The sequence below is a fragment of the Phymastichus coffea genome, unplaced genomic scaffold, assembly GCF_024137745.1.
Source record: "Phymastichus coffea isolate CEN01 unplaced genomic scaffold, Cenicafe_Pcof_1.1 PCOF00088, whole genome shotgun sequence".
Lineage (NCBI taxonomy): Eukaryota > Metazoa > Arthropoda > Insecta > Hymenoptera > Eulophidae > Phymastichus > Phymastichus coffea.
Window position 1 is genome coordinate 766,343 of NW_026706899.1, and position 26,330 is coordinate 792,672.

General features: G+C 33.3%; 2 protein-coding genes across 3 annotated transcripts in view; one reads left to right on the top strand and one right to left on the bottom strand.

Moving 5' to 3' along the window:
* The window catches only part of LOC131669207 (vacuolar protein sorting-associated protein 11 homolog), a 215,219-nt gene that overhangs the window by 142,350 nt on the left and 46,539 nt on the right, over window positions 1-26,330 (bottom strand). The gene's annotated exons all lie outside the window — the stretch shown is intronic.
* On the top strand, window positions 15,474-17,606 carry LOC131669212 (piggyBac transposable element-derived protein 3-like). The gene is made up of 5 exons (XM_058943946.1): window positions 15,474-15,722; window positions 15,853-16,113; window positions 16,231-16,576; window positions 16,687-16,992; window positions 17,533-17,606. Exons 1-5 carry the CDS (start codon window positions 15,474-15,476, stop codon window positions 17,604-17,606), a joined length of 1,236 nt encoding a protein of 411 aa, XP_058799929.1.

Here is a 26,330-nt window from a genome sequence, read left to right on the forward strand (position 1 = left end):
GTATGTGAGCGCGCGCGCGCGCGCGTTTACATATAAGCGTTCAAAATAGATATTACGAACATTAAATGATAAATTAATTTATTAATTTCTGACGAATTTTGTGAATTCCCCAATTGAAATGTGTTTTTATCATTGCGGCACTCGAGGCAGATGAGTTTCTCAGGGCAAAAAGTTAGCTACTAGTGAGAGGAGGGAAGAGGATGAGGAGAGAAACAGAAATAGAGAGAGAGAGAGAGAGAGAGAGAGAGAGAGAGAGAGAGGAGACCGGGGATGGGCTAATACATGCAATGAGCAAAAAGGCGAAGCGCGAGTTGAGACGAACCGAGTCGACAAAGCAAAAAATACGAGCGAGGAGGAAAAAAAGACGCTGTAGTGATAGAGCGAATGAGAGGGGGGGGGGGGAAGAGGAGTCAGAAGAGGACAGAGTTACAAATACAAAGATAGATTTGATGTATAAGTCAGTTTAGCGAGATGTCCTTGTGAAAATAACATAGTTTAGCGAATTGAACAAGTTAAATTTTAGCATTCATTTACTGTCTGCATTTAATCACGTCCACATCCAATTAAGCCGTCATGTTCAAAAGTGGATACATATTAGCTTGGTTAGTAAGTGACTAAAGGGTCATAATTAGCTTATCCAATACTTGTGTTTATTTAAAAAAAAATTATTTATTTAAATTCATAGACCGCACGAGCTCGATCGTAATCGACTGTTTAAAACTACATGGAGGGTGCTGAAGTTTTCAATAATCTCGTAGGGGTTATATGTGCACGTCTACAGGATAAGTCGATAAACCGCTAAATTTTACTACTAGTAGAGCATTAGGCAACCATATTGTGGATTTGATATACCTCGCACATAGAATATTTATTTTATTTTATTTTATTCTATAATATTTTAATGGTTGACTGGTATTAAAAATCAGCTTAAGAAAAGAAGTTTCTCTTGTTTGTAGATACTGTACGTAATATTTACATAAAAACTTAAATACTATCAATTTAATCTAGAAAAAGTAACTTAATAATAGAAACTTAAATAGAATAAACAAAACAATTAATTTCACTTACAAGCTGTCATATATTCTTTAATATTCATTTTTTAGTTTTTGTTAGACAATTTTATTACCATATAACTTTCAGTTTTATGGTTAATGTGTTAAATATTTTCATAACAATAACATAATTCCTGTTTCTATACATTGATTGGTTAATTTTTGGGGATCTGAATATTTTTATTCTTGTTTTGCTATTTTAGTTATATTTTTTACTTAGTTTATCATAATAATAATATAAGTATCCTAGTTCATAATCTTGATCCAGTCATAGTGAATAGATTTTTTTTTAATTTCTTGTTAATTATTACTTTTAGAAGTTTTAAAATAATAATCAAATAATCAAATAATGTGAGTAAAGTTGATTGTTTATAAAGTATTTTATTCTTTTTCTTATGTTCATTATTATATTTGGTTGGAAAGTTACGTCTATTGAAAAATTAATTTATTGAACAGAAAATATGTGTACATGATAAATGTAATTTGTTGAATATTTTATACAAAATTTCATAAAATATTCAAAAAAAATTCTATAAAATTAGTTTGTTTAAAGCATAATTTTTAACGAATAGCCAGTTGATCGCCATGATTAGCAAGGTCTGAATAAGTTATTATAAAAAGTAATTATTTCTTAGCTTAGTGTTTAGCTTGAAAAGTGACTAAATTCTTATATTTTTATAGAAGCTAATTTTTTACCCCTATATGTTGGATTTTATGATTTTCAAATTTGCATCATATTTTCTTCAATTTTTGAGCTAGAAATCTTTTGTCGAAATGAAAAAAGACAAAGCTGAACAATTTAAAATTATTGGAATAAATTAAAAAATTGCAAAAAGTAGAAAAAATATTGTATATATTTAGGTTATGAAATACTATGAATATCTTCAAATGTTTTAACCATTTTTACGTATATCTACCAATATTGATACGTAGTTTGAGTTCAAATGTTCGTTTTTGTTTTAAAAATTCTTCATGACAGTCTCAACGAGTAGTCTAGATTATCATCTCTAAGAAATAGTAGTTATTATAGGAAATTCCTAAAAGAGTAAGTATCAAACGACCTCTACCTACTCCTATATAATAATTAATGATTTTTCGGATTAAAGACCATATATATTTCAATCAGTTTAGTTATTATAGTAAAAAAATTTTATTGATTTTAATTCAAAACAATCTATATTTAATAATAATAATAGTAGTAATAATAATAATGATGATGAGGATGATGATGATGATGATGATAACAATAATAATGATAACGATGATTAATTATATAAAATGAAATTAATGATTTAATAGTTATGTGATTATTAAAAGTGAATCATTTTCAATTAAACCTAATGATCACCATAATGAATAGTAAAACTGACCATTAATTTTAGTCCTATAAGAGTGAATAAACACTTCTCCAACATTACTTCATTGAATAATATATTACAAATTCTGACGACTATTGAATAAAATAACTGTTCGATGTTATTTTACAGAATAGTTTTGAAAGGTTGGTTTCAAATAACCAATTGAGAAATTGATCAGTCATATTTATTGAATGAAATTTTATAAATTCTAATGATAATTTATTATAATAATGCACATTATTGTACTTTTTTGAATAATTACTTCTTGAATTTTGTATTAATTTTAAATGTGAAATACAATACTTAATTCCTTAATTCACTGTTTTATTATAGATCTCTTCTATTCGGATTGAATTATATCTAATAGATCTTTGGTAAATATTTTTTATATCTCTTATATCTATTATTTCTGTTCTCTCTATATCTTTCACGTGATTCCGGCACCAAGCTTTTCTAAAGCATCACTGTAGTGCGGAGGTATTTTTTTCTTTTTATCGCCACCTTTTGCATTCTGTATCCGTCTTTGAACCATGGAGAGCATTAAATTACCACGTTCTAAAATATTTGTTACTCGTATTTATTTATCTCTTTTTATTAAACCTACAAGTTACTTTTGAACTATACCAGAGCCTCGTGGTGTTAATTTTAGCACATGTATTTTAGTGATGTACTATTTTGATACAACGTGTGGAAAGTGCGATTTTCAACGCACGTTTTCTGCCGAGCATGCGGGAAAGACGCACTTTGCGCACGGAGTGTCGAAAAGACACATAAAATTTGAATAGCTCCCAAATGAAAATATTTAATTCATCTATCATGTATTTAAGGAGACTCCGTTAACTATACCTTGAATTGAATGCAATGAAAAAATAAAGTGCAATACTAAAGTAAAAATTGTATTTAACAAATCATGATTATATTTTTAAAGCAATATTACTACATAAAAGTGCCGACTTGAATAATATTATTTAACAAAATAAATAATCATCAACTTGATTTTTTCTCAGAGATCACTGAATGACAGTCACTTTGGTACAGTGACTGTCATAGAGTAAAAGCGTGCGTTGACGTGTATCCAGTGATGCGTACATAACCTATATGTTGAATTTGCCATCCTGGCTTATTTTTTTGTCATCCAAAGATTTCTTGTTTTTCTTGTGTTTGCAATGAGTGAGGAAGCTACAAATATTGAAAAAAAAAAAATAAAACATAGTGGAACATAGAGCGAATAAGTTAGGTTTTCGCAGAAATTAATTTAAAAAAAATCATTAACAACAAAAACGGAAAAGAGACAAGCTATCAATAAACTGCTATCGGAGGTACGTTTATAAAGTAATATACATTCATATGCAAAACATATGCAAAACACACAAGAATTTTATAGTAATGAATTTATTTGTATGATGGAAAAACAAGATAGATAACACAGGTCAACACATTTTCACACCCACAGACCGGATCTGGTGTACCCGGAAGAATTGGATGCGCTGAATCCGACTCTGAACTCAGAATTACTCCATCACCCTAGGTTTCCGAGATATCCTTCCGAGAAACAGGATTTTTTGCTATATGTTAGCTTTTTCCATATCGAGAATTTATATTCTATTGCAAATCTGGGTAAGACATGGAAAGCTATAATCTTTTACTTTAAAAACTACTATCCACTTTCTTGAAACGAATTTTTACAAGCCGAGACATCGTTCTTTGAATTTTAGAAAATTCAAATTTCAGATAATACTGAAATATATGAGAAAAAAAATCTGTGAAGTTTAACATTAAGCTATTAATTGATCTTCTACGTGTAAAGTCTATTTTGTTATGCGATATGTCTAGTGTTAATTTAGTGTAGTATTCAACAATCTAAAATGGTGGATATATTTAGGATTGAGAATATCACCGCTTTGTCGTACATTAATATGATGAGTGATTCAAAACATTTAAAGTATCATAAATTAACAAAGCTTATTTGTCAGTGGGCGGAAGAAACATGACTTTGGCTTTTCGCTTTATATATTCCAAGCAGTGAAAACATCGAAGCCGATTTTCAATCTAGAATAACAAATATTGAGACGGAGTGGGAATTAGCGAATTACGCATATCAGAAAATCGAGAAAAAATTTGAAAACCCCGAAATTGATTTATTCGCATCACGAATTAATACAAAATACTGTAAAAACTCGAATACTATATTTATTACCTAATCACCATTCACACTATTTCAATCTCATTATATCTATTAATGGCATGTAATGATTTTCTCTAAAATATTTCTAAGTTATTTAAAAAAGTGAAATATAAATAACAAAACAGAATAGATATTATTAATGAATTTCTAATAGCGTACAATAATTAAAAAACAATAATAAATACAAGATTACGATACAATTTGTTATAAATTTTTGAAAGCAATACACTTTAATAAATTAGCATATATGTTATAAGTAACACCTGTGTTTTTTATACAGTAAAATGATTATCATCAACAATTTACAATGTCAGTCATGTACCTTTCTCCACCCACGAGTTAAATTAGTCAAACATTAAAGTTTCATATCTTTGGTTGAAATTACACAGGCCGACAAAATTTAACTAAATCCCTCACCAAGAAATGTGACCTCGCGTGTCCGAAGGATTTTGGTGCGCTGAATCCGAACAGACCTCAGAATTAACCCTATACGTCAGGTTTTCGAGATATTCTAACCTAAAAGTGCGAAAAACACGATCTTTTGCTATATTCGAGGTTATGTGACACCGTGAATAATTTTTTTTCAAAAACGGGTAATACCACCACAACGGCTCTTTAAAATACATTTTTTAGATTCAAGATAGCTTTTTTTTTCATCGCGATATCACTGATTGAGGTTAAATACTTTCGAAGTTTTGTAACATTAAAACAGCCTATATGGCATATGTGAGGCTATAACCCCAAGTTATAAGTGATCGGATGCGATCGAAAAATGTATGTATGGGAATACAAATTCAGATGTTAAAAATTTAACATGGCGGATCCAATAAGGCGGACAAAAAATTTTATAAGTGATCGGATTCAATCGAAAACATTTAAGCATGGACTTTTTGGGGTTGCTGACCACTAATATGAAGTCAGATTTTGATATTAAAGAAATTTGGGTTTAAGGATAAGGAATTACAGCCGAACAGTTTACAGAGCTTTTATTCCCCCCTCTCCTTAACCTCCGAGCCATCTAGACCACAACGCTTAAAACCAAAATTCCTTAACTCCCTACCCTTGTAACGTGCGAGGTTATAAATAATTTATTAAATAATTTATTAAAAGAACTATAGAATGAAATTAAAAAAACCAATTGCTAAATGAATTATTGTTGAAAGAAAAACAAAATAAAATTACAACAACATTCAAAAATTCATATGCTGAGGTTGCCGTAACGCCCAAACCTAGTACAAAAAGTGTACTAAGATTAATAGTTAAAAAACAAATAACGACAATACTAATCTTGAAAACTTTGTAGCCCATTGTTTGACCAAGGATAAAACTCTACAAATTAAAAAGTTACATATAAATAAAAATAAAGATACAGTTATAATAAATTACATGAATGAAGACGTAAATACAATTGAAAAAACACTAACTAAAAAACTATCAAATAATATTGAAATTGAAAAAGAACAAATTAGAAAACTAATAGTTAAGATTACGGGAATATATAACGCTTTCACAACAAATAAAAAAGATATTGAAACAGACATTAATTAAAGAAATTTTAGCAACTTTGAGGATAAATGTAGTCTTACATGTTTTCTCAAGTGACGGACTAAAGACAAGTAGTATACTAATTGAGGTTACATCTAATTTATACAAACATATTAGAAATAACAAAAATAGAATATTCATTGGATGACAAAACTATAGACTTTGACTCACAGATACGTCATTAACACGTATCCGTGCCACAAGTGCTCGAGAATCCGCCACAGTGACAATAAATGCAAAAGTGAAGCCACGTGCATCAAACCCGTTGGTAATCATACAGTTCACAAATACAATTGTAATACCACTAAACGCCCAAATTGTTCATACCACAATGAAAAATACAATACGAAGTATAGGCCCCGGTCCCATAGGTACGTATCGATGCGGACGGATACGGACGCGAATCGCAACTGTAGTAACATCATTAAGACCCCGGTCCCATAGGTACGTACGGATGCGGACAGATACGGACGCGAATCACAACCGTAGTAACATCACTCAAAATATCTAGTTCGATTATTTAGTACCAACACTACCGGTAGTGAGTAAAAGTGACTGTTGTTTAAAACTGTAGCGCCGAACGTACCACATTTAATGTTCAAATGTTAGGTCTACAATTTACTTTTCAAATTTTCATGAATATTCCTTATTGATGAGTATGCTAATGTAAAAAAAGTTTTTGGGATGATTAATACATATCATTTAGTATATACAGGGTGAGTCATTTTAATTTCCCCAGTCTAATAACTTTTGAAACAAGCAAATTACGCAAAAATGTTTCAGACCAAAGTTGTAGGGGTTCAATAGGGACGTCTAGGGGTGACTTTGAAATTGACCTTGAGCTTGACCTTGACGGCTTTCTCAAGGTCAAGTCTATTTTTTTATTGGGAACCCCTATTTCTGACCTCGGAATCGGAAAGAGCGGGAAATTTTACATCCAGATAACATCTTTTAACATGGGTCAAAATAAACCCTTAAGGTCATGCTATGGTCAAAACTATCCTGGAACAAGAATCGAACAATGTAAGCAAAATACGAAAAAATGACTCAGAAAAAAGTTGTAGGAGTTCAAGGGGGACGTCTAGGGGTGACTTGGAAATTGACCTTGAGCTTGACCTTGACGGCTTTCTCAAGGTCAAGTCTATTTTTTTATTGGGAACCCTTATTTCTGACCTCGGAATCGGAAAGAGCAGGAAATTTTACAGGATTTAAATTTTTAAAATTTTAAAATTTTTTAAATTTAATTTTTTTAAATTTTACGGGACTATTCTTGTTTCCGTTCCCTATCCTTTTTTATTTTTCACGGGCTGTATGATTATTATTAATAAATTTCAAATATTGGAAGTTGTTGCTAATAATTTGCTATTACAAGTCTATTAAATTAATGAAACTATTTCAGTATCAATCTGATGTTCTGCAAAGAAATAAGAGTAAAAGTTAAATACATAAGGATAAATTTCATGTTCAATGAAGAATCTATTACATTTGGAAGTCGTTTAGAAAGTAATCGCAATACGTTCAGTCGTGATTTCAATTTTGAAAAAGCTTTAAATATTACTTTTGTTTTAACCATGCTTGTGTTCATTGTATCACTATCATTATTTCTTCATATTTGAATAAGAGACCTTTCTTATTGCCATCGATCATATGAAATCTAATTTGGACAATATTGCCTCTGTTTTCAGTAATATTTAATTTGTATCATCTTTCTATGATCTTTGCCTTTGTTGATTTGTATTGAGGTTTTTTGAAAAAATCTTTTAAATATGGCTGATTTTACCCCAACAGAGATAGTTGATATGATTTGGATTTTAGGAGAATGTAGAGGTAATTACCGTGAAGCGTCAAGGTTGTATCGAATTCGATACCCACAAAGGCGCCATCCTGATCACCGTACCATTCATCGTCTTGAAGAAAGAGCTCGACAAGGGCATCTACGAAGAAGTCGACCAAGACATGAGTATGATGATAGAGATGCTAGGGTTTTGGTTGTCTTAGGATTGGTTCACCTAAATCCTCATATCAGCAGCCGACAAATAGAGAGAGAAACAGGAATACCTCAGAGAACCGTTATTAAAATTTTAAGAAGTAATAGATATCATCCGTATCATATTACCTTAACGCAAGCATTAAACGCTAATGATATGAGAAACAGAGTAAATTTCTGTCGGTGGGCTCTACAGATGATTTTGCAGGATCCGAATTTTTTTAATTATGTCCTTTTTTCTGATGAAGCTACGTTTCATAGTACTGGCCAATTGAATCGTCACAACAGTCATTATTGGTCTGATCAGAATCCTCACTGGTACAGACCGGTCGATAATCAACATCGTTGGAGTGTAAATGTATGGTGTGGAATAGTTAATGGTCATCTCATCGGGCCATTCTTTTTTGAAGAAAACGTCAACGGCAATGCTATTTTAGAACTTTTAAGGGATCATCTCCCACTTTTACTTGAAGACGTAGATCTTGAGACTAGACGTCGAATGTGGATACAACTGGATGGTGCAGGACCGCATTTCGCTTTAATTGTACGAGAGTTTTTAAATAGAAATTTCCAACAAAGGTGGATTGGAAGAGGTGGTCCAGTTGCTTGGCCTGCACGATCACCGGACTTAACTTCCCCAGATTTCTTCCTTTGGGGATACTTAAAAAATACTGTGTTCGTCGAAGCGCCCACAACAAGGGAGAATATGATAGAAAGGATTAGAGTTGCATGTAGACAAATCTCTAGAGATATCTTACTGCGCACTATTGAAAGCTTCGAACAGAGGCTCAGGCAATGCATCGACGTAAATGGTAATAATTTCGAGCAAAACCGATAGGAAATAAGTTTATTCTAGTTTCATCACGAATTGTGAGAGGCAAGGGGACTCACATTAATAAAGCACCCCAAATCGTGAGAGGCAAGGGGATTCACGTTAATAAAGCACCCCGAATCGTGAGAGGCAAGGGGACTCACGTTAATAAAGCACCCCAGAGGGAACATAATCCTATTACGTCCACGTCGTTGTTCCTGGGTAGTGCTAAAGATAGGAAGTTTATGATCTTAAACATCAGCATCGTTAGTACATGGCCAGTCCCTTATTCTTTGGAAGTTTATTTAACAACGGTCATATGCGATAAAAGCTTCGCCTTGAAATGTAACAAAAATAAGAGAATTTTCAAGAATTTGACCTTTGCTTCACATTGAGAATAGAAGTACGACAAAGGTCTTCGATGCTCGTTAAACCTTTTGATGTTTGAAAGCGGCTTCAATTTCTTAAGTAAAAACTGAAATATTGTTTATGTTCTTATGAAAAAAAACTAAATAGATACTTGAACGTAAAATTTCCCGCTCTTTCTGATCCTGAGATCAGAAATAGGGGTTTCCATTAAAAAAATAGAAATGACCTTGAGAAAACCGTCAAGGTCAAGCTCAAGGTCAATTTCAAAGTCACCCCTAGATGTCCCCCTTGAACCCCTACAACTTTGGTCTGAAACATTTTTGCGTAATTTGCTTGTTTCAAAAGTTATTAGACTGGGGAAATTAAAATGACTCACCCTGTATATACTAAATGATATGTATTAATCATCCCAAAAACTTTTTTTACATTAGCATACTCATCAATAAGCAATATTCATGAAAATTTGAAAAGTAAATTGTAGACCTAACATTTGAACATTAAATGTGGTACGTTCGGCGCTACAGTTTTAAACAAGAGTCACTTTTGCTCACTACCGGTAGTGTTGGTACTAAATAATCTTTTATTTAATAATCTTCTGATATTTTTAGTGATGTTACTAGAGTTGCGATTCGCGTCCGTATCCGTCCGCAACCGTACGTACCTATGGGACCGGGGTCATAACGTTAATCATACAGCAAACGATGGTTTATTGTGTGAAGTACTCAAAAACCAAATAAAAAAATACATCGAATTAACTGACTACCCAATACAACCTAATTACTAGCGCTGCTTTGGTAAAACATAGCGCACTATCAGTCAAAAACAGGTAACAAGCGTACAACGGATAACAGATCGAAATTAAGACTAACAAGTAGTCCATTATTGTCGTCTTTATTCTCGCAAAGTCCATCAAATAATACACCAATCAACAGGAACAAAAATGGAAAGTGTTAATATGAAAATCAATAATGATTGATTGTTGCCATATTGTTGATGTTGTCATATTGTTGAATATCAAATTGTTGATTATACATGCACTTTAAATAAATGTTTAGAACAAGAAAAAAGAACTGTAATATGCATAAATATTAAAAGTATTAATGCCAATTATAACAAACTGCTAACTTTTATTAAAAGTCAAATAATAAACCTGGTGTTATCATATGCACAGAACCTTGGAATATTGATTATCTTTCGATATTCAACATTGTAGGCTACAATATGTACTACAATGACAGTAGAATAAATAAATTCGATGGAGTAGTAATATACCGGGTGTCCACAACCACCCGTCCACCCCTTTTATTTCTTTAGCAACACGTTTTTAGGAAATATGATATATACGAAAGTTTTAGCAAATCAATCAAGGATTTTAGCGGTGTCCTTTAGTTTGACCTTGAAGTTGATTTTCAAGGTCATTTCAAGGTCAAATTTCGTTTTTTAAATAGGAACCCCTATTTTTTATACTGGATTCTGAAAGAACACGAAATTTTGAGTAAAAAGTGTTTCCAGTATTTTTTTTATTAGACGCATATTTAGCGAGAAAAAAATTCAGAAAGAATCTTGCCATTGGTTTATTTTTATTTTTATTTTATTTTTATAATTTATTTTATAAAAAATTTTTATTTTTATAACAAATCAAATAAATAAACTGTAATCTGAATAAACATAATAAACTAGCTTTTTTATGAAAACATAAATAATGTCCATTCTTGTTTCCCTAAATAAACTTTTTTTTTATTGGGTTATTTATTTTAGTGTTCGAAATGCGCTCCACCTTGCAAAATGCATGCCTGCACTCTAGCTTCAAAATTATCAACAGCTCTTCTAATTTCTGCTACTTCAAGCGAGCGGATTGCTTCTGTGATTCTGCGAATCATGTTAGCCCGCGTAGTTGGACGCTCACGGTAAACTAAATCTTTTACTCTTCCCCATAAATAATAATCTAATACTGAAAGGTCCGGGGATCGAGGTGGATAATTGACAGGACCGTACTTTCCAATCCACTTATTCGGAAATAAACGATTCAAAGCTCTTCGAATGATAAGCGCAGTGTGCGAAGGACATGCATCTTGCTGGAACCACATGTCACGACGTATCTCAAGATTAACATTTTCTAATAAAGGGGCTAATTCTCTTTCTACAAGATGGAGATATCTAAAGCTATTAAGGTTTCCTTCGAAAAAAATTGGGCCTATGATTTGGTTATCGATAATGCCGCACCATACATTAACTTTCCAAACCCGTTGGTGGTCTTCCATTCTCAGCCAGTGCGGATTTTGCGCTGCCCAATAACGAAAATTCTGCGTATTAACTTCACCATCACTTTTGAAAGTACATTCATCCGAAAAGAGTACGATTCGATGAAAATTTTCTCTTTGGCCACTCGCCCAGTTGCAGAATGCAAGACGTTGTTCAATATCAACATTATTCAGATCTTGATGTAATTCCATTTTGTAGGGATGAAATTTATTGCTCCGAAGAATAACACTGATAGTGGATTTGCTTATACCAGAATCACGTTCCCGGCGCCTTACAGAATCATTTGGCTCAATGATTGCTGATGCGACGATATCCACAGACCGTTCATCTCTAATTCGTCGGCGAATTTTCCTTCCCTTATTGTGATGAGGTTGGACAAGTCCTTCATTCTTGATTCTTCTAGATAGACGCGAAAATACTTTACGAGAATGAGGAAATCTGTTGGGGTAACGCTCTTGCCACAACCTTTCAGCAGCAAGGAATGACCCAGCTTCAAATAAAACTTGCAACATGTCGTGCGCTTCTTCTTTGGAATACACCATAGGTACCTATTTGAAAAGAAAATAAATCTAATTTGTCATTTAGTAAGAGAAACGCAATAAAATGGTTCAAATTCTTTCCGAGTTAAAACTTACCTCTGAAAATGATGAATTTATAATTTATTTCTTTAATGATAGATAATTTCCAACGTCGGGTTTAATTACGAAATCACCTCTGACAAAGTAAACTTAATTTTGCATAGTATTCGTACCGAACATTGCATTTTGACTACTCGAATTTAAAAAGAAAATTTTCATTTTCTTTTATTTATAATTACTACTAGGTGGTACATTTTTACAATAAAGATTTTTAAACAAAAGTTTCATACCTAGATATTTTTTTATGTGGAATCGATGTAAAATCAAAATCCACGATAAAAAAGTACTACACCATTTAAAAAAAACTGACTTCCTGTCCCAGTAGGCTACTTTCGGCCGGAAGTGAATGTTAAAAGCATCACCAATCAATAGGCACAATGCACTTACTAGCACAAGACTTCGAATTTTACTATTCGCTGAATAGGTATTCTACCTAGATTTTAGAAGAATTAGACGGATGGTATGGACACCGGTATCACTGAATTTTTTTCTCGCTAAATATGCGTCTAATAAAAAAAATACTAAAAACACTTTTTACTCAAAATTTCGTGTTCTTTCAGAATCCAGTATAAAAAATAGGGGTTCCTATTTAAAAAACGAAATTTGACCTTGAAATGACCTTGAAAATCAACTTCAAGGTCAAACTAAAGGACACCGCTAAAATCCTTGATTGATTTGCTAAAACTTTCGTATATATCATATTTCCTAAAAACGTGTTGCTAAAGAAATAAAAGGGGTGGACGGGTGGTTGTGGACACCCGGTATATCAGAAATGATATAAAAGAAAACATAGAAATAGTACAACATAACAACTTTAAAATATTAACCTATAAGATTACTATGGAAAATAATAACAAGCTACTACTCTCAGACATATACGTACAGATCATGTGATATGCATAAGACTGAATTTTTAATGAAATTATTAACAAAATTTTTAACTTGAAGTTATTTTTAAAAACTAATACAAGAAACAAAAATACTATTATTGCTGGCGATTCCAACTTCAATATCTTAAATGATGACAAATTGATGAAGAATTTCTACAAGTCTTATTAGAAAATAGATATAGTCCAGGATTTAGTAGCATTACTCGACCATCCGTAGATCATAACAACAAAGGTACTTGCATTGAAAATATATATAAAAAATCGGAAAATTTGATTTACAGGACTTCTTTACTTCCAATTTCCTAATGATCATTATCCACTTTTCATGTCTCTAGACTGTTTTAGTAAAAATATTGACCCACAAAAACACAAGAACAATATTAATTTTCAAAAACTGATAACTACCATCAAGAATATACATTAGAATAATAGTTCATCTATATTAATAGACAACATATACAACTTTGTAATAAAAAAAAGCCCAAATAAACAGCACCACTCCAAAAAATAACAAGCAGATGAAATAAAAAAAATCATGGATAACTAAAGCAATACTTCTTTCGTGTAAAACTAAAGAAAAACTATAAATTTTGGCATAATGCCCCAATAACATAGATACAAAGGAAGTTATAAACAGTATGTCAAACTTCTGGACAAAGTTATCAATAAAGCCAAAGAAAATTTTGATTGAAGAAGTCTATGGTCAATAACAAATAATAAATTAGGTAAAAATACAATGAAAACCGAAACTATTAATCTTATAATTGATAACAACAGAAAAATAATAGATTCAAAAGACGATTATTATTGCAGATAATTATTATTATTATTTGTGACGGTAAACGTCTTATTAGCGCTGACAGCCCAACTATGCGGCTGCCTGCGGGGGCAGCACCTACCGGTTGGGGAAAGATGTAACGAGGGAATCCGGCACGAGATGGGACGGAACGCGCGCGTATGAAAATGAACCAGTCGAGGATTAGAACCTGAACACTCCGCTGCAGCTAGTTGCAATTAGAGTTTTTTTCCCGAGTTTTTCTGAGTGCCGAGACGAGCTGACCAGGACCGACAGGAGCTGTGCCTTCGCCTGACTGGAACGAGTGCGTGCAAGCATGTGTGAGTGAGGGGTTTCGCCATAGAGGGCGAAACCGAAAGCGCGAGTTGCTTCGTCACAAAAGCAGATTGCCCCGAGACTTGATTGCGAACTGTTTATTCTCGTGTTAACTGTGCAACTGCTAATAAGGTAAGCTGGCCAGCTTAATATCGCGATTGCTGTATGATTGCTAATAACTAATCTCTCGTGCTCAGTAAGAAACGTGCATGTATTAACCCATTAACGCCCAAAACCAGAGACTTGTAGACTGATTATCGAGCCATACTTCCCAATCGGAAAATGAGATATACATCGACCAAACCTACTTTACTTTATGTTTTCGGGTCCGCTCTTTCGATTTCTGACGTCAAAATTACGTTTTTTTGCATTCTAAATCCAATATGGCGGACTTTATTAGAAAAAGTTAGGCTATTTAAAAAAATTTTTTTTTTTAACTTTTTTTCAATTACATAAAAAACTTCGATCTATTTCAAACTATGGACAAAGGTGGACAAAATAGCTATAGTTTATGGAAAAAATTTTTTTGGTCAATTCCAAATTGTTTATCATGACGAAAATGGCGGTTAATTGCCAAAATTTTACAAAATCAGTGGATTTTCGCATTATTTCATGTATGAATTTAAAATGGATGATTTTTTTATACTCAAACTGTCTCAGTTCTATTGCCTGACCTTTATAAGTAATTTCCAACAAAATATACGTTATGCCTAATGGCGGATTCAATATGGCGACCGGAAAACTGGAAAATTAACCTGTTTTTTCCACATTTCCACTCATAAAAGTTCTAAATCCTAAGTTTACATAGGTTTCTCTATGATTCGCTATATCGTAAAAGAGAATACTTTAACGGATTTTAGAAATTCAGATTGGCGGATCCAATATGGCGGACGACATAATGAAAATTTTAATATAAATGTATAACAAAAATTGCATCATATTCTAGGTTTTATTTCGATTGAAAAATGTCTCTAGCGTTTTTTTGATTAGATGCAAACATTCTCAGGAAAAAATTCTTGAAATTTCGGAATCATTAGATACGGTCATCAGTAGTTTTCGATACTTTTGTAGACTTGCCTATGTAAAATCATATGACGTGCTTATAATTTTTATAGTTTTCATTACACTGTTAGCAAGCAATAATACCACCATTAGCCTGATTGTCTGAATTGATACTCTGCTAACATCTCAGTTATTACATTTTGGTGTACAACTTAGAGTAAATTCTTTTTCCGCTATCTCATGCCTATATAAAAAGTTACAAAATGCCTAAACGAAAAAAATCGTTTGCTGACCAACATGAACTATACGAATCTAATGATTCTGATGATGATTGTGCTGAACTCATTGACCTTCCAAACCCAGACGATTCCGGAGACTCAGATGAGGAATCTGATAATGAGGATTTTCATAGCAGCAATCTTGATGGAAATATTGAAGATCTTTCTCAATACACATGTAGAAAAATTTCTAAATGCTATAGAGATGATCAAACAAAATTAGAGAATGAACACGTATATTAGTGGGTAGATGGGGAAAAAATTTACAACAATGATATACAAAATGAATTATTGCTGAGTAATACAGAAAAAGCAAAAATTTGTAGATCTAGCTATGTTGAGTTATTTGAAATGTTCTTCACAGATGACAGGAAAAATTACATCATCGAAGCGACTCGAAAATGGCTATGATCTTTCAAAAATAGATTTGAATACTTTTTTAGGTGTAATTATTCTATCGTCATTCAATGAAAGGAAATCTCAAAGAGAGTATTGGTCATCTGATCCTCTATTGTCTTGCGATATAGTTCAACAAGCCATCACACGCAATACATTTGAACAAATCAAATCTCATTTGAAATGCTCTAAGCCTGCAGATAAAAATCCCAACGATAAGGCATGGAGAGTAAGAGTTTTGATGAATAAGTTTAGAAAAAATATTCAAAGATTTGGTTATTTTTAAACAGCCTTATCCATAGATGAAATGATGGCTAAATCATACGCCAAAACATCCTTGTTACAGTTCATTCGAGGAAAACCTATACGGCGTGGTTTGAAGTTTTGGGGATGCTGCACATCTGACGGATTTTTATTAGATTTTGATTTATACTGCGGTAAAGATTCAAATGCAAATCTTCTGAATAAATGTTCTCTTGGTTCTCGAGTTGTGATAAATTTACTGGTACCATTTTCCAAGAAATTATCTAGTACAGAAATTCCTCGATTCCATCTTTATTTTGACAATTTTTTTACGAATTTTGATCTTATTTTACATTTGCAAAAGCTAGGACTAAGATGCACGGGAACAATAAGAGACAATCGCGTACCCAAAGAAGCCAGAAATGTGATTGATAAAAAAGCTTTAAGAGGTACATGTATTGCAAAACATGATCAGAACAGTGGGACAACAGAACAGTAGGAATAAACTATATAAGTATTAAGGACTCGAAACAAGTGTCAATAGTATCATCGATTGCAGGTGTTAGCCCAAAATTACCATCACAAAGATATAGCGCAGAGAAGAAAGCAAGAGTTGATGTACATTTTCCATGTGCCTTTCATACTTACAATAAATTTATGGGTGGTGTTGATTTACACGATAATCATTGCAACAATGTTCTACCAATCATACGTTCAAAAAAATGGACATGGGTAGTTTTGATAAGGCTTATTCAATCTGCAATAGTCAATGCACTGGTGCTGTATAACACTTGTAAATCAGAAGATAAAAAGGTAGGATCTAAAAATTTTACATTGAGTATTGCCAGACAATATCTTGAAAATGGTAAGAAACATAGATCAAAGATGCACGAAGTTTCGTATAAAGAACTAAAAAAAAACTGTTCCACTGCAAAATGCCCGATCAGAACCGCAAAATTTTGCAACACATGTTCTCTATATTTCTCTAAAACATGCTTTGATGATAACCATGAAAAATAAGGTACGGATTATAGAATTCAGAAATTACAAGTAAGGATAAAAAGAATTATGCAAATGAAAAATAAAAAATGTAAATAATAATATAAATAAAAAAGCAAAAAAAAAAACATAAAAATAAAAAATACCAAAAAATTTAAAATAAAAAATACAAAAAAATAGAAAATTTAAAAAGTTCGTGATTCCGAAATTTCAAGAATTTTTTCCTGAGAATGTTTGCATCTAATCAAAAAAACGCTAGAGACATTTTTCAATCGAAATAAAACCTAGAATATGATGCAATTTTTGTTATACATTTATATTAAAATTTTCATTATGTCGTCCGCCATATTGGATCCGCCAATCTGAATTTCTAAAATCCGTTAAAGTATTCTCTTTTACGATATAGCGAATCATAGAGAAACCTATGTAAACTTAGGATTTAGAACTTTTATGAGTGGAAATGTGGAAAAAACAGGTTAATTTTCCAGTTTTCCGGTCGCCATATTGAATCCGCCATTAGGCATAACGTATATTTTGTTGGAAATTACTTATAAAGGTCAGGCAATAGAACTGAGACAGTTTGAGTATAAAAAAATCATCCATTTTAAATTCATACATGAAATAATGCGAAAATCCACTGATTTTGTAAAATTTTGGCAATTAACCGCCATTTTCGTCATGATAAACAATTTGGAATTGACCAAAAAAATTTTTTCCATAAACTATAGCTATTTTGTCCACCTTTGTCCATAGTTTGAAATTTTTTTTTTTTTTTTTTTTAATCTCCTATTAACATTTACAATCTGCAGTACAACATTTAGTAAATTTTATAACATTATATTGAAGCATTTAAATAAGGTGAGTTTCCCAATGGAAGACTCGGTCCTGGATTAGGTAGTTATCGTGGTCATGGCTTGCTACACACAAAAAATTATTGTAATTGTTTATGTTTTTTGAGGCGAGAATTGAAAATGTATTCCTTGAGTAAACGAGCTGCCAATGGGTTCGGATGGACTTGTAGTCTAGCTTTGTAATTGTTGAAGAATGATCTTATTTCCTCCTTCACTGTTGGTATCATTGTGTCCGTTCTTATTATTTCATTGGGGATGAACCAAGGTGCATCCACAATAGTCCTTAGAGCCTTGGATTGATATCTTTCAAGTATTTCGATGTTAGAGTTAGATGCTGTTCCCCATAGTTGGATTCCGTAAGTCCACACCGGTTTGAGAATTGCCTTGTAAAGCAGTAGTTTGTTTTCCAGGGTTAGTTGAGATCTTCTCCCTATCAGCCAGTACATATTTCTTAACTTAAGATTAAGTTGTTTTCTTTTAGAACAAATGTGTAACCTCCAATTCAGTCTTCGATCTAGGTGCATTCCTAGATATTTTACATGCTCACTTTGCGGGATAGTATTACCGTTCAAAAGGACCGGTGGACATGATTTCCTTTTAAGAGTGAATGTGACATGGTTACATTTGTCCTCATTCACCCTTATTCTCCAATTGTTCAACCAGGTTTGAACCTCGCCGAGGTAAGTCTGGAGAGTACGGGATGCCACCTCACAGTCCTCATGAGAGGTCAGCAGTGCCGTATCATCTGCAAAGGTTCCTGTTGTGATATTCAACATGACTGGGATATCTGCAGTGAAGATTGTATACAATACAGGTCCCAATACGCTTCCTTGTGGTACCCCTGCCTTGATTGAAAAATTTTCTGTAATGAAGTCATCAACCTTAACTCTGAAGTATCTGTTTTCTAAGTATGATTGTAGTAGTTTAGATATGTTAGTAGGGAATCCTGTTTTGATTTTGAATATCAGTCCTTCGTGCCAGACCTTGTCAAACGCCTGCTTGATATCCAGAAATACTGCTGAGCAGAATTTTTTGTCCTCTAGAGGCTTTCTAATTTGCGTTACAATACGATGAACTTGTTCTATTGTCGAATGCTTGCTCCGAAAACCAAATTGATGATCTGGAATTAATTTTTTCTCCTCTATGTAAGGATTCATTCTGGCAAGTATAACTTTTTCCAAGATTTTGGATAGAATTGGTAGTAGGCTAATCGGCCTGTAAGATGATACTTGCTCGAGATTTTTTCCCGGTTTCGGTATCACTATTATTTGTGCCATTTTCCATATTACTGGAAAATAGCAGAGACGAAGACAGGCATTGTAGATTATTGTCAGGTGTCTCATAGCCTTTATTGGCAGTTCTTTGATCATTTTAACAGTGATACTATCAATTCCCGGAGCTTTTTTATTTTTTAATTTCTTTATTATTTGTTGTATTTCTGTCATTTTTACCGTTTTGATCGGGCCATCTTCCCCCTCACTCAAGCTGTTTATCAGTTGTTCCTCTTCACTCTCCGATATGATTCTTCCATTCGGCGTAAAAATGTTGCTGAGGTGGTTTGCAAAAGCTTGAGCTTTCTCTTCGTTACTCTTCGCCCAGCAACCAGATGATTGTCGAATTGGTGAGATAAACTGTAGAGGGTTTTTGATATTTCTAGTGGCCTTCCATAACGAGTAGTCAGTAGTAGCTGTAGGAGTAAGTTCACTTAGATATTTACTCACTTTACGGTTTTTTTCCTGTTGTAGCAATTTTTTAAGTTCTCTTGTTGCAGTATTCCATTTGGTCCTATCTGTCCAGTGTCAAGTAATTTGCCAATTCTTTCTGAGTTTTCGCTTTTCCTTGATTTTATTAATAATGTGTTTTGGAGTATCGTGATAGCTTGTTTTCTTTGTTGTAGTAGTGTACTTGCTTTGTGCTTTTTTAATTATTAAGTTAAAGTTATCTATACAATCATCTATATTTTTAGTGGTTTTTAGCGGAATGTTACTATGGATATTTTTTTCTATGTACTGTTTATATTTGTTCCAGTCGGTAGTTTTTATTGTTGTTTCTTTCTTAATAATCTTGGCTTGTAGGGAAATCACTATCGGAGAATGGTCTGAGGATAAATCTAGGCATGATGTCGCCTCAAGATAATTAGAGTTGATCCCTTTAACTATCGCAAAGTCGATAAGGTCAGGAAGCTTTTTTAGGTCTGATGGCCAGTATGTAGGTTCACCTGTTGAGATTGGGTAGTAATTGTTTTCCTTCATCACCTTGTACAGTTGATTTCCTCTAGGAGTCGGGGTAGGCGATCTGGAACCCCACCATGGGTGTTTCGCATTATAGTCACCGCCAGCTATGAATCTGTGACCCAAGGATCCAAAGAAGAATTTGAACTCATCCTTGTCTAATGTATGGTTTGGAGGACAGTAAACTGCTGTCATAGTGATTGGCCCCGTCCAGTCCGTGATTATGATGCTTGCCGCCTGGATATTTTGCTTCTGATGATTGACTGTTGGGTAGTGATTAATCGAAGACTTAATAATAATTGCTGCGCCACCGTGCGCTTTGTTATCCGGGTGGTCTGCATGATATAATTTGTAGTTTGGGATCTTGAAGTGATGCTTATTAGTGAAATGTGTTTCGGAAACCAATATTACATCTACATCTTCTCTGGTTAAGAAGCTTTCCAACTCTAACTTTCTTTGAATTAATCCGTTTGCGTTCCATATAATTATTTTTAATTTATTACTCATTTTGCGAACTTACCCACCAGCGTTGTAATCAGATTAAGCATCGTGTCCATTCTGTCCATAAATTTATCTATAAATTTACCCATTAATATTTCTAACCTTTTTTCAAGGTTTGGTTCAGTTGACTCTGTCTGTTAACTGTTGGTAGTTTTAGGAGTTTGAGTACCGCTGCTAGATTCTGTCTTATCGTTGCTAGCTGCTGCTTGTGCATATGAGAATCCTGGTTTTGTTGTGTGAGTTGTGATGATTTCCGTTCTATTACTGATTAAGTTACTGGGGTGTGGTTGCAGTGTTTTTTCTCTTAAAGTGGGGAATAGCTTTTGCTGTAGCTGTTTGTGGGTTGGGCATCCTCTGTAGCTTGCAGGATGATCTCCTTTACAATTTGCACATATTACTTTATTTGATTTTCCCTTCAATGGACAGTTATTAGTATTATGATGCTCGGCACATTTGACGCATACAGGATTTTTGTTACAATAATTCTTGGTGTGTCCAAATTCTTGACAATTTAAACATTGCGGAATTTCTCTCCTCTTCCTTAAAGGTTCAAATACTACAACAGAGTTTAGAAGCCTATTTACATCAAAGATTAATTTATTGTTACTGCGAGTTTCGAGCTCAACAGTAAAGAGAGGAGTAGCAGCCTTTGTGATTCTGCTATGAATATTGGTAATATTCATAGGTTTGTGTCCGATTTCTTCAAGTTCTTTTTTTAACTCGTCTACATCGGTTGAAGGGTGAATCCCTCTCAGAACTACTTTGAATCCTTTGTCCTGCTTTCGTTGATAGGTGTAAAAACTTGTTTTCTTGTCCTTTAGTGCGTTAACTATGGGCAAGTATTTTTCAGAATCACTAGGCTGAATTCTGACTTTATCGCTTTGTAATACTTTGATTGTATAACTATTCTTAGCTATACTATTTAGCAATTCTTCCAGAGGTTTGATTTTTCCGACGTTCTCAACGTATATCGGTGGTGATTTATATTTGACTACTTTGTCTTCTGTATTAGCATTTTTTTCTTGTTCTTCGGTTAATGGTTGATATCGGTTTGAAGTTGTTGTTGGAGTAGCGCTTAGCCAGTTTTCCAGTGTGTGGGCTGGACGTTTAAATTCCCTTACAGCATTTTCAGGGCTATTTAATTCTTTTCTTTTTCCTTTTTTATATTTCCATTCGTCTTTTTCTTTATCTGTTTGTGAATTTGGTGTGGTTTCCATTTTAGTTAGATTTTGGCTTTAAAAGCCGATTTGTTTATTCCTAAGACTATTAAGTTAACTGGCTATCTTTTACACTTAGACACTGTATAATATTTAATCCGATTTGTGTACGGCGCCTAATCCACTTACTCACTCGTGAATTTTCACTGTCACTTTAGCTTATTTAGTTTCCGATGCCGGAGCCGATGCAAATGCGTCTGATCGGCATGGAAGCTGACTAAAGACTGAGTTTTAAATAGATCGAAGTTTTTTATGTAATTGAAAAAAAAAAGTTAAAAAAAAAATTTTTTTAAATAGCCTAACTTTTTCTAATAAAGTCCGCCATATTGGATTTGGAATGCAAAAAAACGTAATTTTGACGTCAGAAATCGAAAGAGCGGACCCGAAAACATAATGTAAAGTAGGTTTGGTCGATGTATATCTCATTTTCCGATTGGGAAGTATGGCTCGAAAATCAGTCTAAAAGTCTCTAGTTTTGGGCGTTAATGGGTTAACTCGACGAACAAAGAGCAGCGAGCGATCCGACACTGCATGTTATTGTCGCGCGCGCGCTTTGTAAACATAAACACGCGGGCCGAATATATTGTAGAGATAAGAGGAAATAAACGATCTCGCATGTGATATTGACTGTAATTTTGATGTTACTATTTCTCGCTAGTAGAAAATTGATTGACTGACGCCCGTTCCCTCCTGCTCTCCAGTCTACGAATTTAAACATTTAGATAGTTCCGCGCGCTCTTCGATGCGATCGCGCGCATAAATAAATAGACGGATATCCACCCCGTTACATATTATTGCAGATAACATGAACAAATTTCTCTGTAATATAGGTAAGGATCTAAGCAATAGAATTTCCGCTCCACAAAATAACAGTACAAAATAAATGTCTACTATGAACTCTACAAATTTATTTCTAAATCCAACAAATAATTGTGAAATTCTTGAAATAATTAGTAAAATGAAGAAAAAATGGAGGAATAAATAAAATTAATACCACTGTCCTAAAAACTTTAATAAACTTCATTACTACGCTTATTGTTAATATAATAAATACTATTATTGAAACAGAAATTTGACCAGATGCATTATAAGAGGCAGTAATTATACCGATCCACAAAAAAAAAGAAAAATACCTACCAATAAATTATAGACCAATATCTCTGATCTCCAACGTTGCTAAGATTTTTGAAAAAATCGTCCATAAAAGACTTACGAAATTTATATACAATTACAACTTAATATCAAACAAATAATTTGGTTTCCACAAAAATAATCACGTGAATCGTTGTCCGGCAAACCAATTTTTGAAGTTAGGAAATAAGAAAAAGTCACTGGAAACCAAATCAGGCGATTATGGTGGATGGTCAATTAATTCGAACTTTAAATCATTAATTTTTGCCATCGAAACTGTACACGTGTGAACTCACGCATTGTCTTGAAGAAAAAGGCATTTTTTTCAAGTGAGGACGTTTCTCTCTGATTTTTTCTTTCAGCTAACCTAATAATGACGCATAATATTGTCCAGTGATCGTCTGGTCCTTTTCCAAGTAGTCGATGTAGATGATTCCATGCGCATCCCAGAAACCGTGGCCATAATCTTGCCAGCTGACTTTATAGTCTTTGCCATCTTTGGGCTGGTTCTCCTGCGGTAATCCATTATTTGGACTGTTCTTTGGTTTCAGAAGTGTAGTGGTGTACCCATGTTTCGTCTACAGTTACAAGCCTACGCCAAAAGTCTTCCGGATTACGACGTATGCGTGCCAAAAGAGCCAAGGTGATCACGCGGGTTCGTTTGTTTTCAACATTGAGCAAACGCGGCACCCATCTTACTGATATTTTTTTCATCCCCAATTTTTCATGCAAAATTGAAATGATTGTACCCTTTGATACCCCTGTGGCCTCAACTAATTCTCGCAATTTTAATCTTCTATCACTCAACACCATATCGTGGATTTTGTTGACCATTTCGGGCGTACTCACTTCTACAGGGCTTCCTGAACGAGGTTCATCTTTTGTTGTTGTACGGCCGCGTTTAAATTCATTTACCCAGTTATAAACAGTCTTAAACACAGGAGCAGACTTGCCATGAACGGCGTTCAACTCAACTGTGATTTCTTTTGATGTAAGGCCTTTCAAATAAAAATATTTTATCACCGCTCGAAACTCTGTTTTTTCCATTTTTCAAATAAACTAATAACTTTTTGTTCAACCAACGCTCACAAGAAAACGACTTGATGAATAGAGCTGAAACTTTGTACGATATCTAGTTAGTAGTATTGCTTGCCAAAAACATCATAATTTAAGCGTGACGAGCGCCATCTCTTGGATTTTGTAAAGACTTATTACCCCCCCCCCCCCTCTCATAGTAGCGTCAAGCCTCTCCAACGTAACCACGATACCTCGATACCTGGCACTTTGAAGCTAGTCAATATTCGGTTATCTGCCTAATATTAGACATAAATTACTCTTTAGTATCTGTTCACAGCAATAAATTAAAAATCCAATTACGTTAATATAATAATTTTGAATCTACTAATGTAAAAAATTATTAGGTATTTAGCTATATAATAGGTAGTGCACCGAGTTAGTTTTTATTTTCTTTTTACAAATAAATAGAACTGTGAACTTCGTCCGACAGTTTAATTTTCTTTATTTTTAATCGTATTAGTCTATAATTTCAAGCTTTCCCTAGAAAATTTCCATATGAACAAATATGTTTTTTTAACTGTTATATCAACTATTCATCCGTGACCATTTGGAGAGTTTGTTTATATATATAAATTAAATTTTCAAAAAAATTTTAAATAAATTAACTGTAGTGAATGCGCTGATATCCATTCAGAATATTTCATATGAAATATTAATTTATAATTTCTTTTAATTACTTCTGATATTTATCAAAGCTAAGGTATTTTCTACGTAAGTTGACATGGGACGTCGGTGACGAAATTTATTATAGTGAAAAAAAAATAGTTGAAAGATATATTATTGTACTAATAATGTTAATATAGTAGATCTATATTTTTTGTCATTGCTCACATCCTGCGCAATTTGTTTTTTGACTTGATAATTTAGGTACACATCCGATGTTTCCTTATGTAGAAAGCTTCTAAACTTTAACAATAAATATATTAAATAAATTTATGTTTTATAAATAAATATAATTAAAGTACATTAAGATTACTTTACTGTATTATTTGAAGGGTAAGTAGTTGAGAAAATGTGGGCATTATTGTCTTTTCAACGCCAACACATTTTCATGATAATTTTCTTCATTTAACTCTGCGTACAATAAGTTAAATGAGTAAGATTACTAGGTAGAAAAATTTTATCAAGTCGATAAATAAAGATTTTGGGGACTTGCCACATTAGATAACGATGGGTAGATTACGTGAGGCAGTGCCAAATGCGCTGAATCACGAAGTGAGTGGAGATTTATAGAAGTATTATTCCCAATATTTGAACAAGGAATTAGCTTTTGGAATAGAGAAAACAGCCCACCAAGTGAAAATTCCTTCACTCTGCAGGAAAGCGAAGACTGCAGTGAATACTAATTATCATGAAAAGCTCAGGACTGGTTGGTTGAACTAATGAGGTCTCGAGACTCAGACATTAGAAAACCTCCAAATGATTATAAGAGTATACATGCTTAGCCGAAGACACTTTTCCGTCTAGGTAAAAGAGACAAAAACTAATCGTGATACCGTAAGGTAAATCAGGCATGGTGATCGATTCCTCATGATTTAGACCACCGAGGATGATAGATTAGACAGTAAAACTAATTTAAAAAATGATACTATACAAAATGTAGAGGGATCTTGGAGGAGAATGTAACGAGGGAATCTTTCTGAACCGATTCAGATATTGCGCTATCGGAGCTTTAGATGTTAAAATAGTAGATTTTCTTACAAGGGGGGAAAATGGAACCTTCGTACATGAGTTCCATTTTACCCCCGTGTAAGAAATAGTGTTTTTCTCTATCCCCGGGCGAAAGCGCACTGATTATTTAATCGCTAAACTGGAAAATCACATATTGTCTGCATTCTAACTGCTGTCAAGACTGCGCAGCCATGTTTTTACTTTCGCCCGATGCTTTGGTAGTCGTAGCGCCCTCGCGGTCATCTGACATCGTGCTTCGAACTAATAGGTTATATTTGAAATTTTTCGCTGATGCCCGCCCAACATTTGCAGCACGAGCGTAGCGAGTGCTACTGGTTGGGGCGGGCATCAAAAATACATGAACAAACATTTTTTAATAATAACTGTTTATTAATTTTTTTAAAATTATTTTTCACATTTCTTACAAGAATAAAAATTATTTGTAATGTTACCATTGAATGTACAATTTTCATATCTTACATAAGAATTTTTTAGCCAATTAGTAGTATCTGTATCAATTTGTTC